This window comes from Cyanistes caeruleus, chromosome 4, assembly GCF_971803275.1.
Source record: "Cyanistes caeruleus chromosome 4, bCyaCae1.hap1.1, whole genome shotgun sequence".
Lineage (NCBI taxonomy): Eukaryota > Metazoa > Chordata > Aves > Passeriformes > Paridae > Cyanistes > Cyanistes caeruleus.
The window spans coordinates 15,360,020-15,374,443 of record NC_141704.1 but is presented as its reverse complement, the minus strand read 5'-3'; the positions used below and the strand labels follow the sequence as shown (position 1 = coordinate 15,374,443).

The 14,424-nt window shown below is 41.7% G+C and overlaps 1 protein-coding gene across 1 annotated transcript in view; it reads left to right on the top strand.

Moving 5' to 3' along the window:
- Window positions 1–14,424, top strand: part of CELSR1 (cadherin EGF LAG seven-pass G-type receptor 1) — a 169,632-nt gene that overhangs the window by 85,563 nt on the left and 69,645 nt on the right. The window contains exons 3-5 of the mRNA XM_023918651.2: window positions 2,932–3,154; window positions 7,557–7,672; window positions 10,332–10,420. Of these exons, the coding sequence (XP_023774419.2) occupies window positions 2,932–3,154; window positions 7,557–7,672; window positions 10,332–10,420 (428 nt within the window). The remainder of the gene's footprint in view (window positions 1–2,931; window positions 3,155–7,556; window positions 7,673–10,331; window positions 10,421–14,424) is intronic.

The window sequence follows — 14,424 nt, the reverse complement described above, 5'->3', positions numbered from 1 at the left end:
TAGACATAAAATATGAAAAGTCAACATCAAAGAATATGCATCAAATGCAGTTCTCATTTACATTACAGACTTAAGAGAATTCAGAATAATTTTAGTAACTGGGACATCAATGATACTACAGCTGAATGAATATAGGACAAAGAATCTTGAAGTATTTTCTTTTAATTTGCTTCTTCACACATCATAATAAAAGCAGTGATAAACACAGTACAATAGAACTTTTCTGTAAGTTTTTCTCTTAAATAGTTTTATGCCTGATAGGTATCTAAACAAACGGTCTATACAGAATTAATACAGAAGCATCAATGACTTCCAGCTTAGGCTTTTATATTTCACCTCTGTATTGCCATGGCATTTCCACAGCATGATGCAATGCCAGGAATCTCTCCTTTTAGCTCACCCTTTTTCTCTCTGTGTATTCAAGCCTTCGTGCTATTTGCTTTTACAAAATACATCATTCTGTTCTCAGAAAGCCTTGAAGATTACATTCTTCTCTGAGTCAGAGTTATTTCACAAAATATCCTACCTCTTTGTTTAAAGCAGCAAACCTCTGTTTTCTGTCTTTCTATAGGAATTTTGTTTTTCCATTTTTTGAATGTTTTGGTACACAAGATACATGTTTAAGGGCTGTGCTTATGCAGTGGTTCATCAAGTGCTTGGTGTAGTGTCCTCTTAAAACATCTGATGCATGTGTGCACCATATCCAGTATACTGAGGGATGTCTTGGATGATGTATACAATGTTTTCCAAAAGAAATACATGATACAGCATTTAAAAATATTAAGGAAAGTGTATTCACATAATCTTGCCTGATACGTAGAGCTGATGAATGGAAACAGGAAGATATTTATCAAGTGATTTTCACAGCATTTCATTTAATGTGTTAAAGAGAATATAGGAACATCAGTGCTGAAGGGGAAAAGCTCTAAACACAGGCTTGGGCTCAAGGTTATGTAGATTATCATTTCAGAGTAATGCACAGAGCAGGTCCATCCTCCAGATCTGGCCTCACCTGGATGGGGTGTGCATCCAGGCCTGGCTCTTGATCATAGCAGTCTTGTGTTTGCTCCTGCATTTTGCCAGCTTGAGCCATACCTGTCTTAAAAGTCAAGTGATGTTGATGCAAGAAGAAAAAGGCAGCAAAGCTGGAGAGCCAAAACCACAGAGCTGCCCACCTCATCTCAGAGATCACTGCCCTTGGGGCATTGGCTAAACCAGCTGCAAACCCTGGCAGTTTAGAGCCTGGCACACAAAGGAGGTGCAGATCCAGGTCTGGGAGCAGCAGTACTGCTGCAGTGTACTTCAGCCTGCTTCCAGTGTGGGCAGCCTTGGTGTGGGAACCTGTGGGAGCAGGGCTGTGGGGCAGCAAATGGATGGAACAAAACTTTCCATTTAAATTTGCCTTTGTTAATGAGTCACTGCCCACAGCTCCTGCTGCTTTTACTTTCCTGCAGGAATGTGTTTTCACAGTTTTAACTGTGCTTGAATCAATCACAGGACCAGAATGGTCAGGATTGGAAGGGGTCTCTGCTCCTCCGAACCCCTGCTAAAGCAGGTCCACCTACAGCAAGTTGCACAGGATCACATCTGGCTGGGTTTTGAATATCTCCAGAGAAAGAGACTCCACAGCCTCTCTGGACAGCCCTGACAGTGCTCTGTCATCCTCAAAGGACAGAAGTTTTCCCTCATTCTCAGATGGAACTCCCTGCTGTTCAGTCTGAGCCTGTTGCCCCTTATCCTGTTGCTGAGCACCTCTGCAAAGAGCCTGTCCCAATGTAATTGTATCATCTGCTGGTATCATGCAAACATTGAAGTGTTAGAAACATTTTCTTCAACTGGCTGTGTCCAGTAGTATTGCTCTACATTTGTATGTCAGACACCATTACTGGTGGTGTATGCCACCTCGAGTTTCTCCGAACAGTTTTACATGTGGGATGTGAACATGCTTTATACCATAGGAAGACACGTGTCAAAACACTAATGTTAATTAATTGGCTCACACAGAGGGTTTGGCTTTCTGTACAATGATTAATTCACCAGCTGCTTTTGTCCCAGCCACAGCAGATTTTTTAAAATTAATATCCTCTTTACATTACTTTTTTTAAATTGGGATTCATTCTCAGATTTTGGGCAAGCACAGGACAAAAACCCACAGCACACATACAAAGAAAGACACTCCATCTTTAGTATTGTATTTAGCAACTCTTACTACATGCTTTGGGGATGAATAAAGACAAAGTATTTAGGGGTGAAGCAACTTCAGTAAGTGATGCACAGAATCCACAATTTCTGTGGAGAGTTAACATGCCCTGCTCCAAAAGGTTCAGAAAATGGTCATCACCTTTAGAATGCATGTGTAGGAAAAGGTGGAAGCAATCCCTATGTCATCTGTACCCTGCTTGTTCTTGCTATAGACATTTTGAGAGCTTTGTCATGAGCTCAGCCATGTTCTGCTGTCACCATGGGCAGCAAAGCCAGGTTCCATTCAGGACAAAGTGCAACCATTTATCTGTTTTACACAATTTCCAACTATAGTGAAACACCAAAACAATTTGCATGTATTTTGGTTGACAGGGAATGTGCGGGGTTTCTACCTTCTCCCATCTAGATCTGTGTGTCACCAGTTGTATATTTGTTACCCAGTCTGGAAGCAGCCAAGGAATCTGAAAAACGTAGGCCAATGTTGTTGGATATTTGCAAGAAGATTGCTCAGCAAATCATATTCTGCACTTCCCTGAAAATCCAGACTTGTAGAAGATGCAGCATCCTTACCCCCAGCAATCACGGGCTTGTACCTCAGTTGCTTAGGGGATCAGGTGTAGAGGTTTGGAAGCAGTTTAACTGCAGCAGAACCACTTGGGTAGCTGAGTGTCACAGCTTGGTGCTGGGGTGAGGTGTCACCTTCCCTGATGTCTGCTTCTCGCCTTGCAGGAGAGTACTGTGAGGTGAACGCGCGCTCCGGCCGCTGTGCTCCGGGGGTGTGTAAGAACGGAGGAACCTGCGTGAACCTGCTCATCGGGGGCTTCAAGTGCGAGTGTCCCCCCGGAGAGTACGAGCGGCCGTACTGCGAGATGACCACCAGGAGCTTCCCCCCTCAGTCCTTCATCACCTTCAAGGGGCTGCGGCAGCGCTTCCACTTCACCGTCTCCCTCATGTAAGTCCCAAGGGGAAGGGTTCTCTGGCTGGTGGTTTCTTGCTTGAGCTTGGGACTGTTTGTCACTGATGCCCACCAAAGACCTGCCCCTGCAAGTCACTGCAGGGCTTTCTGACAGTGACTGCTGCAGGCAGGGCATAGGCATGTTATCTGAAAGGATTTGATTTTCTGCTCTGCTGTGGATGTTTCTGAGTTGCTGACTCACGACCTTCGCTGTCGTAACACAGGGTGACGGTGCGGGGAGAAGTGACACCAGGACCACTCTGGCCACCCATCAGCAGCCTTCAGCCACAGAAGTGCAAGGGTGGATGTTGGGTTTGACACTTTTACTAGCTGGGCCTTTGGCTTCCTGGCCTTCAGTCCAGCTTCAGAACCAATACATTTGTGTTCCTTGTTTAGGAGAACTCTTCCCATCTCCTGCTTCCTCACCTGTGAGGGAACCTGGGCGTGTCAGGCCATGGCTGAGCACAGTCTGGTCCTTCTCAGGTTCTTGCTTTCCAGTGGTCCCCAGCTTTGGGCCTGGGACAACTCCAACTGATCCAGGTCCTCAATTAGCTCCTTCTGGCCTTCATACCCAGGTCCTGCTTCTGGTCTCATCCCACCTCCCAGGCACAAGTAGTCTTAGCCCCATCCCATCTGTGCCAACATCCCCATGTTGGGCAGTCTCCTTCTTTCCCCTGGGGGTGCTCAGGAAGGCAAGGAGGAACAATGATAGCAGCCACAGTCATGAGCTCTCCCTCACCTGAGAAACACTCCTCTTCTGGAAAAAACTTCTTGGTTCAGGCATAGGGGTTGCTTGGTGTGGAGACAGAGCTCCAGGGACACAGATGCCTCTTCTCTGAGGAGGGGGTAGATTTGCAGCTTTCCCATGGTTTAGCTGGTCAGGATTGATTTTCATTTTCCCTCACAGCTGACTGTGAGTAAGCAACACAAAATGTGTTAGTCCTGACCTCAAAGAGCAGAGCTGGGGATTTTTTGATAGGTACAGCAGCAGCTGCAACAGTGAACTTGTTTGTGTGTATGTCCAGAGAAAGTGCTCAGGAGATGAGACAGGCTTCAGGCTTATGTCCCCTCCAGTACCCAGCCATTATCTTGTCAGGAGCCAGGTCACTGTTTTACAACATGTTTTTCAGTACTGTCCTTTAGCACAGTTTACTTTCCTGAACTAAAATCCCAGAGAGGCTCCCCATGTAACACGATTCTGTTAATATAAGTAATGCCCCATCCTTGTAAATGCTCAAGGCCAGGCTGGATGGGACTTTGAGCAGCCTGGTCTAGTGGAAGGTGTCCCTGCCCATGATAGGGCATTGGAACTGGATGGTTTTTATGGTCCCTTCCAACCCAAACCATTCTATCATTTTATGATTTCATTTTATCTTTCATCTGCCTTAATCCTGAAGTCAAAGTTTTATGGAATCTTGAAATTTTGGTTAAATCAGAAAGCACAGACATGGTTTGCACACAAGCCAAGGCAAGGGAGAGTTGTGCTTCTGAAGATTGTTTTAGGGCATCAGGTCTAAGTACACAGAAAAACTGAGGAGCAAAAGGCTCTTGGATTTGTCAGACCCACAGTGAGAACAAACAAAGGCGCGGTCTGGGCTGGCTGCCAGCATGAATTGTCTGCACTACCCTTGACTTGTCCCCTCAGCCATGAGGTGTCATTTTTCAGGCTTTTGGAAAGAAAGCTTTGACTTTTAGGCTGCTTCAAGTTAAAATTACTCAAATGGCCTGTGTAGGGGTTATTGAGAAATGGCAAAGTACTGTAAAAAGGTAGTCCTGATACCAGGGTTTCTTCACTATCTTTAGAACCACAATGGCTTATTTAGTCATGAGCTAAACACTACTTAGTCCACTCAGTGTGATATAAGAATTCTCAGCCATTATGACATTCATCCCACTGTCTAGAATGGCAACACATTTAGCTTTTCATACCTGAAGTTCATTTTTATTTACACTAGCTATTTCTTTGGCTTTTATTATCCTTCAGTGGAGGAGGAAAACATGTGAGGATCAATCAGCAAGAATTAGCAGTTTGACTGCTAATGATGATGATTTGCCACTGTGTATTTTGTGATTTGGGAGCATTCCAGGGTGTCCAGTTTCCCTTGCCCTCAAGTGACTCATGACCCACTCCTAGCAAAGAGCAGAATATTTGCATTGTCCAGTCTCATAACTAAAATTTTTTTTTAAGCATTTAGGTTACTGACCATGCATGTCTTTCTGCTCCCAATGTTATGTATCTTCTTGCTTAATTCCAACACTTACTACTCATTCCCTCCGAGAGACACTATTAGTGGAGAAGTTTTCTCATTATTTATGCAAAATTTGGTAAGAAAGAGAAGCTTTTGTTTCCTGTGTCATGAAATGAAACATATCCCTTCTATTAAAAAACAGTATTTTTCCCCCCAGCTGGTGGGTGATAACCAGACAAGTTCAAAAGTAGTAGTGCTTTTAATGAGTATAATACAAAAGTTGCTTTTCACTAGTGGTGAAGAATGGAACTGAGCACAGATAAAGAAATCTACAAAATGGCTAAATAATGTAATAGTTTAATAAATAATGGTTTGATACTTAAAATTATGGTAGGAAATTGTAAGAATATGAGAAAATGAATTCAAACAAAACTAAGCTTCCTTTTATTGCTGCCAGACTAAATCTTCCTGCCCACTGAAGAAGCACCACTAGTATTATTCCCTTTTCCTTTGCTCATATATATTCTGGATAAAATATTCTGATAAAAATATTTGGATGAAGCAGTTATCCATGAAAAAATAGTCTTAGGAAATGTATTACAGAAACTGTATTCCTTTGGATGAAATGCTTGATGGTGAAAAGTGAAAACTAAATCCATGTTTTGATAATATTGATACATTTCAATGGTATAATTGTAATTAATTTAGTTTGTCTTTTATTTGTATAATATATTATGATAAACAAAACTAGAAAGAAATGTGTATATCAAAACTGATTTAAAGTAATCAAAACATTAATATTATGATGGACTATAATGCATATTCTTTGAAATTTGAATTTTATAGGAAATATCAAATTTGTGACTTCTGTTTTTTGAACAATTCATTATCCTTCCAAAACATTAAAAATATATAAATAAAATTTCCTGTTCTAGGTAGCTTAAATTGTGAAAGTTCTCTACTCAGTGTGATCCACAACATACCGATGTCTGACAAACAGCTTCTAGTAAAAAATATTCTTTGTCTTTGGAAGTTTTTCTTTCAAATACCTACCCTAGTATTCTAAAATACTGCTTCAGTCCCATTCTTTGAAATGCAGGTTCTGTTGCATCACATGAGAGTTTTGCTATTAGACATGATATGACAGGCACAAGAGTCACTTCTTGCGTCCGTGGAAGACAATTTTCATTAGCTGTGTTCAGTAGTTCATTCATTTGTAGGAAAAGTGGGTTAATTTAAATCAGGCATATTTCCTGCAGTTCAAGATACAAAATCAGATTAAATTGCCATTGGGAAATGCATGAAATTCCCATGGTTTCTCTCTTTTTTTATCTCTTTATCTAATATTAATCTCTGTAAAAATGCTTATGTGAAGTGTAATAATTTTTTTTTTTTTTTGCATTTCTGAGTAGATGAAAGCTGTGTGCAACTCTCCAGAGATCAGAGAATTCAATTAAAAAATATAAAATACAACAAGCAGAAATTTGAAAAAAATGTTCTGTGCTGACAAAAATAACCCCAAAAACCAAGGCTTTTTTAAAAGTGGGGTTGCCTCTTTTTCTGCAAGAAAGATACATCCCATATTAGTAGCACAAGAAAAATAAAATCCAAATGCACCCATTGGTGCTGATCTAGTGAAATTTTTAAGTGTTTATTTTCCTTCCTCCAACTGACTGACCTGTTGATTGACTGATTTTCGACATGGCACTATTGAAGTAACTATATTATAAAGCATTATAAAGTAACTCTTATCATTCTTTCCCCTTACCTCCCCATCAGGCTTTTTTAATCAGTTGGTGACTGTCCTAGGACCCTGTAGCATTTAGACAGCACGCAGGCAGCCAGGATCCCACTTTGATGTGAAAATGCTTTCTAGCTCCCAGCCTGTTTGCAGAGTGTAGTGTTGCTGTTTGATCAGTGTCAGATACTGCTGTTGCATCTTGTGTCTGCCTAATTTTAGCCCTCGTGAGCATCAGCAGATCTCTGCAGAGTAGATTTCTGTAATTTCCATCTGCTTGCCTTGTTGACTGTGAAAGAGTAGATTTGTCCTGTGGCTGACTCCTCAGTTTTACAGTTTTCTGTCTGAAGATTGAGTCAAAGGCTTGTTTATCTGCTAAACACAATGCCATCTTTCTTCTGTGTGACTTGACCATCAGTCTTTAATCCATAAGCTGTTAAGCAAGAGCTAACTCCATGTCTCTGTGTTCTAGGTTTGCAACCAGGGAGAGGAACGCTCTCCTACTCTACAATGGGCGTTTCAACGAGAAGCACGACTTCATTGCCTTGGAGATCATTGAGGAGCAGATCCAGCTCACCTTCTCTGCAGGTGAGGTTTCACTTGAGTTCAGCGTTTCTGCTCGAGGTCAGGAGAACCTCTCAAGCCGTTTGGAAATGCACTTCAGTGATTTTATATGGCTATTTGCTGCCTCATTAATTTACTGGCTGGCATTGCGCAGTAAACAACTGATGCCGGGTGTACTCCAGATTGTAGCGGTTTGTGGTGATTGCACTCACTGTCGTGGGCAGGAGCTTGTCAGCATATCAGTTATAAAAGCCAGAGTTTATGACTACTATAAAAGATTGGCACTAGCCTGAATGTTGGCCTCCAAGCCAATGTTTGCTTAAATGAGACTTCATTTTATCATGCTGTGATAAGTTTTGTGTGTTTATGCATGTTTACACTACACCATCAGAGGAGCATAGGTGCATAAATGTTATCTAAAAAATCTATGCAAGCCAAAGGAAAAGCTAGCAGAAGTGAAAACTGCCTGCCATTTATTAGGGATTGGGAAGGAGCAGTGCTGTCTCTAGAATGCATTTCTGCACTGGAGAAGCACCTCCTCTTAGAAGAAGCCATAAACAACAATGAATTTAGGAGAACTTCACGCTCAGTGCTACAGTGGGCCAGGAAACAAGTGGCAGCTTTGGCTTTTGCTTGCTTTCTGCACTAGGTCTAAGCCAGTGTCTTTTGGTGCTTGTAGGAAGAGAGAGGAGGGCTGAGAAGCAAAGCTCAGGCAGGACATCTGCCCTGAAGCAGATCTGTGCTTTCAGTGGCAAGGTTTTGGTGACTTCATGAAATCTCAGTAGTGTAGACAAACTATAGTTGTCACAGGTTTAAGGTGTTTTTCTATTGAAACTAAAACGAATATCTGGAAAGGGCTGTTGTCCTGTAAGTCAAGTGGAGCTATATGTAGGTCAAGTGAGATGTTTGTGCCTCTGTATTGGGCATATAATTCAGGAAATAATCCTGCTATTTCCCATTATCCATATTCAGGGTAGACACATGGGCTCAAGTCAACTCCTGTTTTATTTTTGGGGAAAGTGAGAGATTGCAAGCAGCAAAACCATAGAAGCAGAAACACAGCCCACAATGATGTTGCACACTCATCACCAGTGGTGGCTGCTGCCCTCAGACCCCATGGTAAATCCTGTGTGACCCCATTGATTTACCAGTGATGCTTAAGTGCATATGTGAGCCCTTTTGGTTGAAGATATCTGGTTACATTTCCCCTTTATTACCTCAAAGTTGTCCAAATTAGATTTTAAGGCAGGTTTCTGAATGGATTAGTGTAAGGAAATAACATACTGCAGAGAGATGTGCTTTCTGCTGTAACTTTGCTTCACCTGTCTAAACTTGAATCAAATTGCTTGGAAGGTACCCTGAGGATGAATGGGAAAAAAATAAATTCTGCTTGCACTTATATGCATTTAAATGTGAAGGAACTCCTTTAAGATACATGAAACTAAATTTAGATTTGCACTGCTGCACCTGAGAGCAGGTCTGGTCCTGCATATTACAAATGGTATTTTCTTTGGAAGGAGATGGTTTATGTTTTATAGTTTTAAGTGGCTTTTAACGAACAGTACAAGTTGTGGACACCTGATCTCAGTGTGTTACGTGTTGCAACAACTTTTTCACAGAAAGCAGAGTGAAAGGATTGCAGAACATCTTGATCTTCCTTTTGCAGACACTTCATAGCTGAATAAAAAGCCCAGTTATTTGTATAGATTTTATCACTATATGACAAAAACCATCGCAGCAGGATGTCATACAGGCTAAGCTTAAATATGTATTGTTTAAATAACAGAAATACATGGTATGGGAGTTAAAGGAGAGTAGGGGACACAAGAATAATACTTGACTTATTTTTTGCAAATAGAGAGTTGAAAGTGCATTTTAAGTTCCACAATACTATGAGCTTTGTTAGTTTACAGGAGGAGCTACCTTTCTTGTGGTTTATTATGTAGGATTTTCCAAATGTTAAAAAAATTAAAAAAAAAAAAAAAAAAAAAAAGAAAGCGGCCAATCCCTTCTCTGTGCCAGGCCCATTATCTACTTTCAACATGAATGTTTATTTTGCTGCTACCTCAAAACAGATATGCCTGGTTACTGAGCTGGGTCTGCTGACTCAGTCCTTGCTTAAAAGCTTCAGCTTTCCAATTACAGTGGTGAAGTCTTGCTTTCAGATTTGAACACTGAAAGACTGCCAATAATTTCATTAATCACGGGTAAAAGTTTGCTGAGCCCAAGGATACCATGAGTATTATGCTAGAGTACTTTTGGATATCACTTTCTTAGATCTAACAGGGAGTTGCTTCCCTCCTCTGACAAAATATCCTGTCACAATACTCATCATACCAAAAAAAACCTCAAAGGGTGCTTTTGGCAAAAATGCAGAAAATTTCACGTGCAGTTCTCCCTCAGTTCATCACCTCAGCAGTAGCTGTATCTATTGCTGAATGTATCTGTTACCATGCTTTGCAGAAGCATGATTAAATAACAACATAACTCACCCAAATGTCCCAGAGGCTGGTTTTTGTGCACCGGAGTAGCTCTGTGAAACTGGAGATATTTATTGTCTTGCAGGACAAACCCAAATTCCTCCCTGATGGAGCAAGGTGGGTGCATCCTGTGCCCACTGAGAGTCTCCCTGTGTTTCTTGCAGTGATGGTGACTTATTTTTCCCTTCTGCCTGTTTTTGCAGGGGAGACAACCACGACAGTGTCCCCGTTCATTGCGGGAGGGGTCAGCGATGGGCAGTGGCACTCGGTTCAGGTGCAGTACTACAATAAGGTAAGACTAATTGTGGTGGTGATAGCCCTGCTATTTATACAGCAGTAGAGGTGTGGGTCATCCAGCTCTGACCTGACATATGCAGGTGACCTGAATTTTATTTGTTTAGCCAGGCACATTGGCACAGCTCTGTACAAATGGTACTGGTCTTGCTTACCTTGCCTGGGACAAAAATCCTCTCATAGGACTTTGGAGTTTTGACTCAGGAAGGCAAAACTAGATGTACATTTTTTTCAGAGCTACTCCTAGGGAAACCTTCAGGTACTTGGAGCTATTTTCATTTTCAGTTTTTTTAATATGTTATAAATATATAACTATTATATAATTATAGTGTTAGTGTATCTAAACCAACTGATTCACTTGTATTTTGTTAAAAAATTGTGGTGTGCAGGAGCCTTCAGTGTAATAACTACCAAGCATTAGTGCAGAATTTTCTGAAACAAAGAAAATTCTTCCCTATAGCTGTCTTTTCTTGTCAAATGACAAGTTTAGCTAGCACTAGCTTCTCTGGTTTGGAAAATATGATTATTAAATGGTTCACATCTTTCAGTAATAAACCACTGTCTTACTAAGTAATTTTTTGTCTGCTATACACAAGAGAAATGCAAAAGTTGTCACTGCAAGCAGTCCATGGCACTCAGAGGTGGACTCTGGGGTCCCTGTCCCTCATCTGCCCCCTTGGTCACTGCCACTTGGTCACAGGGTCAGTCTGACTGAAGTAAAAGGATTGCAGGCTCTCTGTGCAGAGCAGCCATTTCATGATGAACCAGAAAGCAGGCTTTTAGAGTGTACAGTGTCACTATCTACAGGTAGATGTCAGAGATCTTCTATAAACCATAACAAAAATTAAAGAGTTCATTTAGTGACTAAGAAGCATTCCTTTTAAGTCTGACATGATAGCATTTTGGGGGATCACATAAGGAAATAGAGAAGCATTGTTGGCTGTTAAAAAGGAAACAGGATACTGGTGTAGGAAGCTGAATAGAAGGTGAAGGATTAATATGATCAGCAAGTTCTTTATTTTCCAGTGCTGCATCCTTTCATCACAGTTTGTGTGGCAGTTTGAATGGGAGGATTAAAATTTTATTTTGACTCCTAGATAGGATCTCCTAGCCTAAGGATATTTTATTGAGGTAATGAAAAGCTTTCTATTAGTATTTTATGGTTTGTTTTTTTAAAATAAAACTTAAGTTTTGTGCTTAATATACATAATATACTTTCTGCTATCTGGAGCCCAGAGAAGTAGAAGCGAATCTTGGTGTGTTGCCATGCACACATCTGTGGACACTATGAAGCTCTTACTCTGTTTCCATGTGTGCATATTTCTTAGAGGATTACTCTGGCAGAATGAGCAGTACTTGCTGAGGCAGTGGAGGCACACTCCAGCTTTCAGGCTCGTGGGCACAGCTGCAGGGAGAGCCTCTGGACCAGCTCACTGAAGTGCCAGTGAGCAGATAAGGGGCCCAAGCAGCAGAGGAATGCTCTTTAAAAGGAGATCTGACACAAAGAGATCTGACACAGATTTAAAAATAAACTCTTGCCTCATTTTCAGAGCTTGCTGTGGTTCAAGCAGACTGGTAGGTGAGCCATGTTAGCAGCTGGTGTTTTCTTGTTGTTAACACATGTCCTGTCATCATTTTCTTCTTCTGCCCCAGTTTTTTGAAGTGAAATGAGCCAGTCTCCACTGAACAGGAAAAAATTCAGGGCAGAGAGGGAGAGCAGAAGGAAATGCCAGGAAACATTGCTGACTTCACTGCCTTTGCCACTTGTGTGACATGAAAGTGATGAAAAGCAGGGTCACTGTGTGGAGAGCAGCACTGTGCCCTTTGCTGTCCGTGTCAGAGACTGAGGTCATCACCTTCCCCCTAGCAGCATTTATTGCAGGATGGTTAAATTTGGGCTGGAGGGGGGAGCTCACAACATTGAGTAAATGGCACAAGTAGGATACGCTCACCAGTGTTCCGCGTGCTCTCGGGACTCCCGCACATCTGAGAATCGCACGTGTTGCACCAGCTCTCCAGAATGAAGGAGGGAGTGGGTGCTGCAGGGCAGTGGCAGCTGGAGGCAGCTCTGCAGCCCTGCCTGCCAGGCTGCCCCCACACCCTGCCCCAGGGTTAAGCCTTCACCTCGGCTTCTATTTGTTTGTACAGCAGTTTCTTGGCTACTTCATGTTTTAACAAAACTGGAAGTAAAGTTCCTGAGGTTTTAATGAGGAGGTTGAAAAGACAGAGATAATTTAGGGATTTCAGTTGTGCTAAGATAAATGGGATAAACTTGGCACAGTTGAGATGTTTGAATAACAGAGTACCAAAACTCAGGAGTTACCTTAAGTTATGCACACATATTAGTTTGCAGGTACTGCATCCTTCCACTCTTTCCAAAATCCTACTGCAGTGTCAGTTTGTCATCCCACAACTACATAACCCCTTCATTCTGCTCAGACACTGCACAACCTTTCTGAGCACACAGAGCTCCCCTGAGCTGTCTCCCTCCTCCCTGTCTCCAGCTCATGTTTGATCCACACCTTCAGGCCCTTCTGGAGTCTCCTCCCTCCTGTCTGTTTCTGTCTTTTCCTGGCAGCAGGGCCATAGGGGCTACCTCCACCAGCATCCCTTTGGTGCTCCTTGACCCTTTTTTTATTCTGCTGGGGAGCTTCTGGTCTTTGCTCTTTTTTAGACTTTTTTAGACTTCTCTTGCCAATGTTGCCCATGGGAAATGAATAACCATTATCACAGATATCCATAGAGGTCAAATTTATTGATTTGTCTTTCTTGCATTAAAAAACCTTCAGCAGCAGCTATTTTCTTAATAGACACATCCTGGCAATGTGCAGAGTCACCCTGCACAAACTCAGGTTTTTTTCTGATAACCGTAATGAAACAAGAAGCAAGTGTAGAAGCGACTCCTGCAAAGTATTTTCTGTACTTAGCTCAGAAGTGATGTGCTCAGTAATATTTATCTTTAGTGTTGTTGAAAAATGATGGTTTAGAATTAACTGCATATCATGAAGGTTCCCTGCCACTTGGGGCCAAACACTGGAGCCTCGTCAGTAAAAGTAAAAAGTAAAAGTCAGTAAAAGTGTCTTATCCACTGTGTTTGCAGAAAGGCATCAAACCAGTTCTCTGCCAGCTCAAGTATTTGATGCTTTCTTACAATCCTGCTATGTGCCAGCACTGTAAAACATTGCAGTAAGGAAACAGATTGTATCAGAGGAAGGAAGAAATGTCATTTCATTTACTGTGTAGTGATGGAAATGCCCTGCATTGGAGAAAACCAGCTAACACACTTGGTTTCAGTAGAAGTGCCTGAGGGAAGCACATGGAACTTGTACTAAGTGTTGGCTCTGTATTGAATTTCTGGAAGGGAAGACACTGAGGGAGAGGAAATAGAAGTTATAAGACAGCAGAAGTGTTTTATAACCATTTTCTAGTTTCAGTTATATATTAGACATTTTTCAGCTTCCCAGTAGTAAAGTATCAGTTTACCTGTTAATTGCCATTATAGATATTTGCTATCAGTGGGAGAAAACAAGGAGGAAGGCCACTCACTGACTCTGATAGCTCAAATTCATTATTTAGTGGGGTCCTGATCTTGCAGCCATTAAAATCAATGGGAGGTATTTAATTAAAGGTAACCTGTGGGTGACCTGCTTTCTCAAGATACATATATTGATAAGAAATTTAGAAGAAATGGAATTTAAAAAATTATTTTGGAAGAAAAGGTGGGAGGAAGGGGAAGATTTCAGCCTGATAAATAAAATTGATTAAAAAGTAGTAAAAATAGCCTGCTGCTTGTCCACAGGATAGCTGGTGTAAGAGGCAGCAGCAATGTCAGCTGCCCTATTTGCCTCAGTACTATACTTCCTTTCCAGGTGATGAGAATATAGTCAGCCTCTGATGGAGTTTGGTCCTCATCCTCTGGCCTGCCAGCATGAGTGACAGTGACCAGGTTTAGCCATGCTGATACTTGTTTGGAATAGGAGCAAAACCATGTTTGATGGTAAT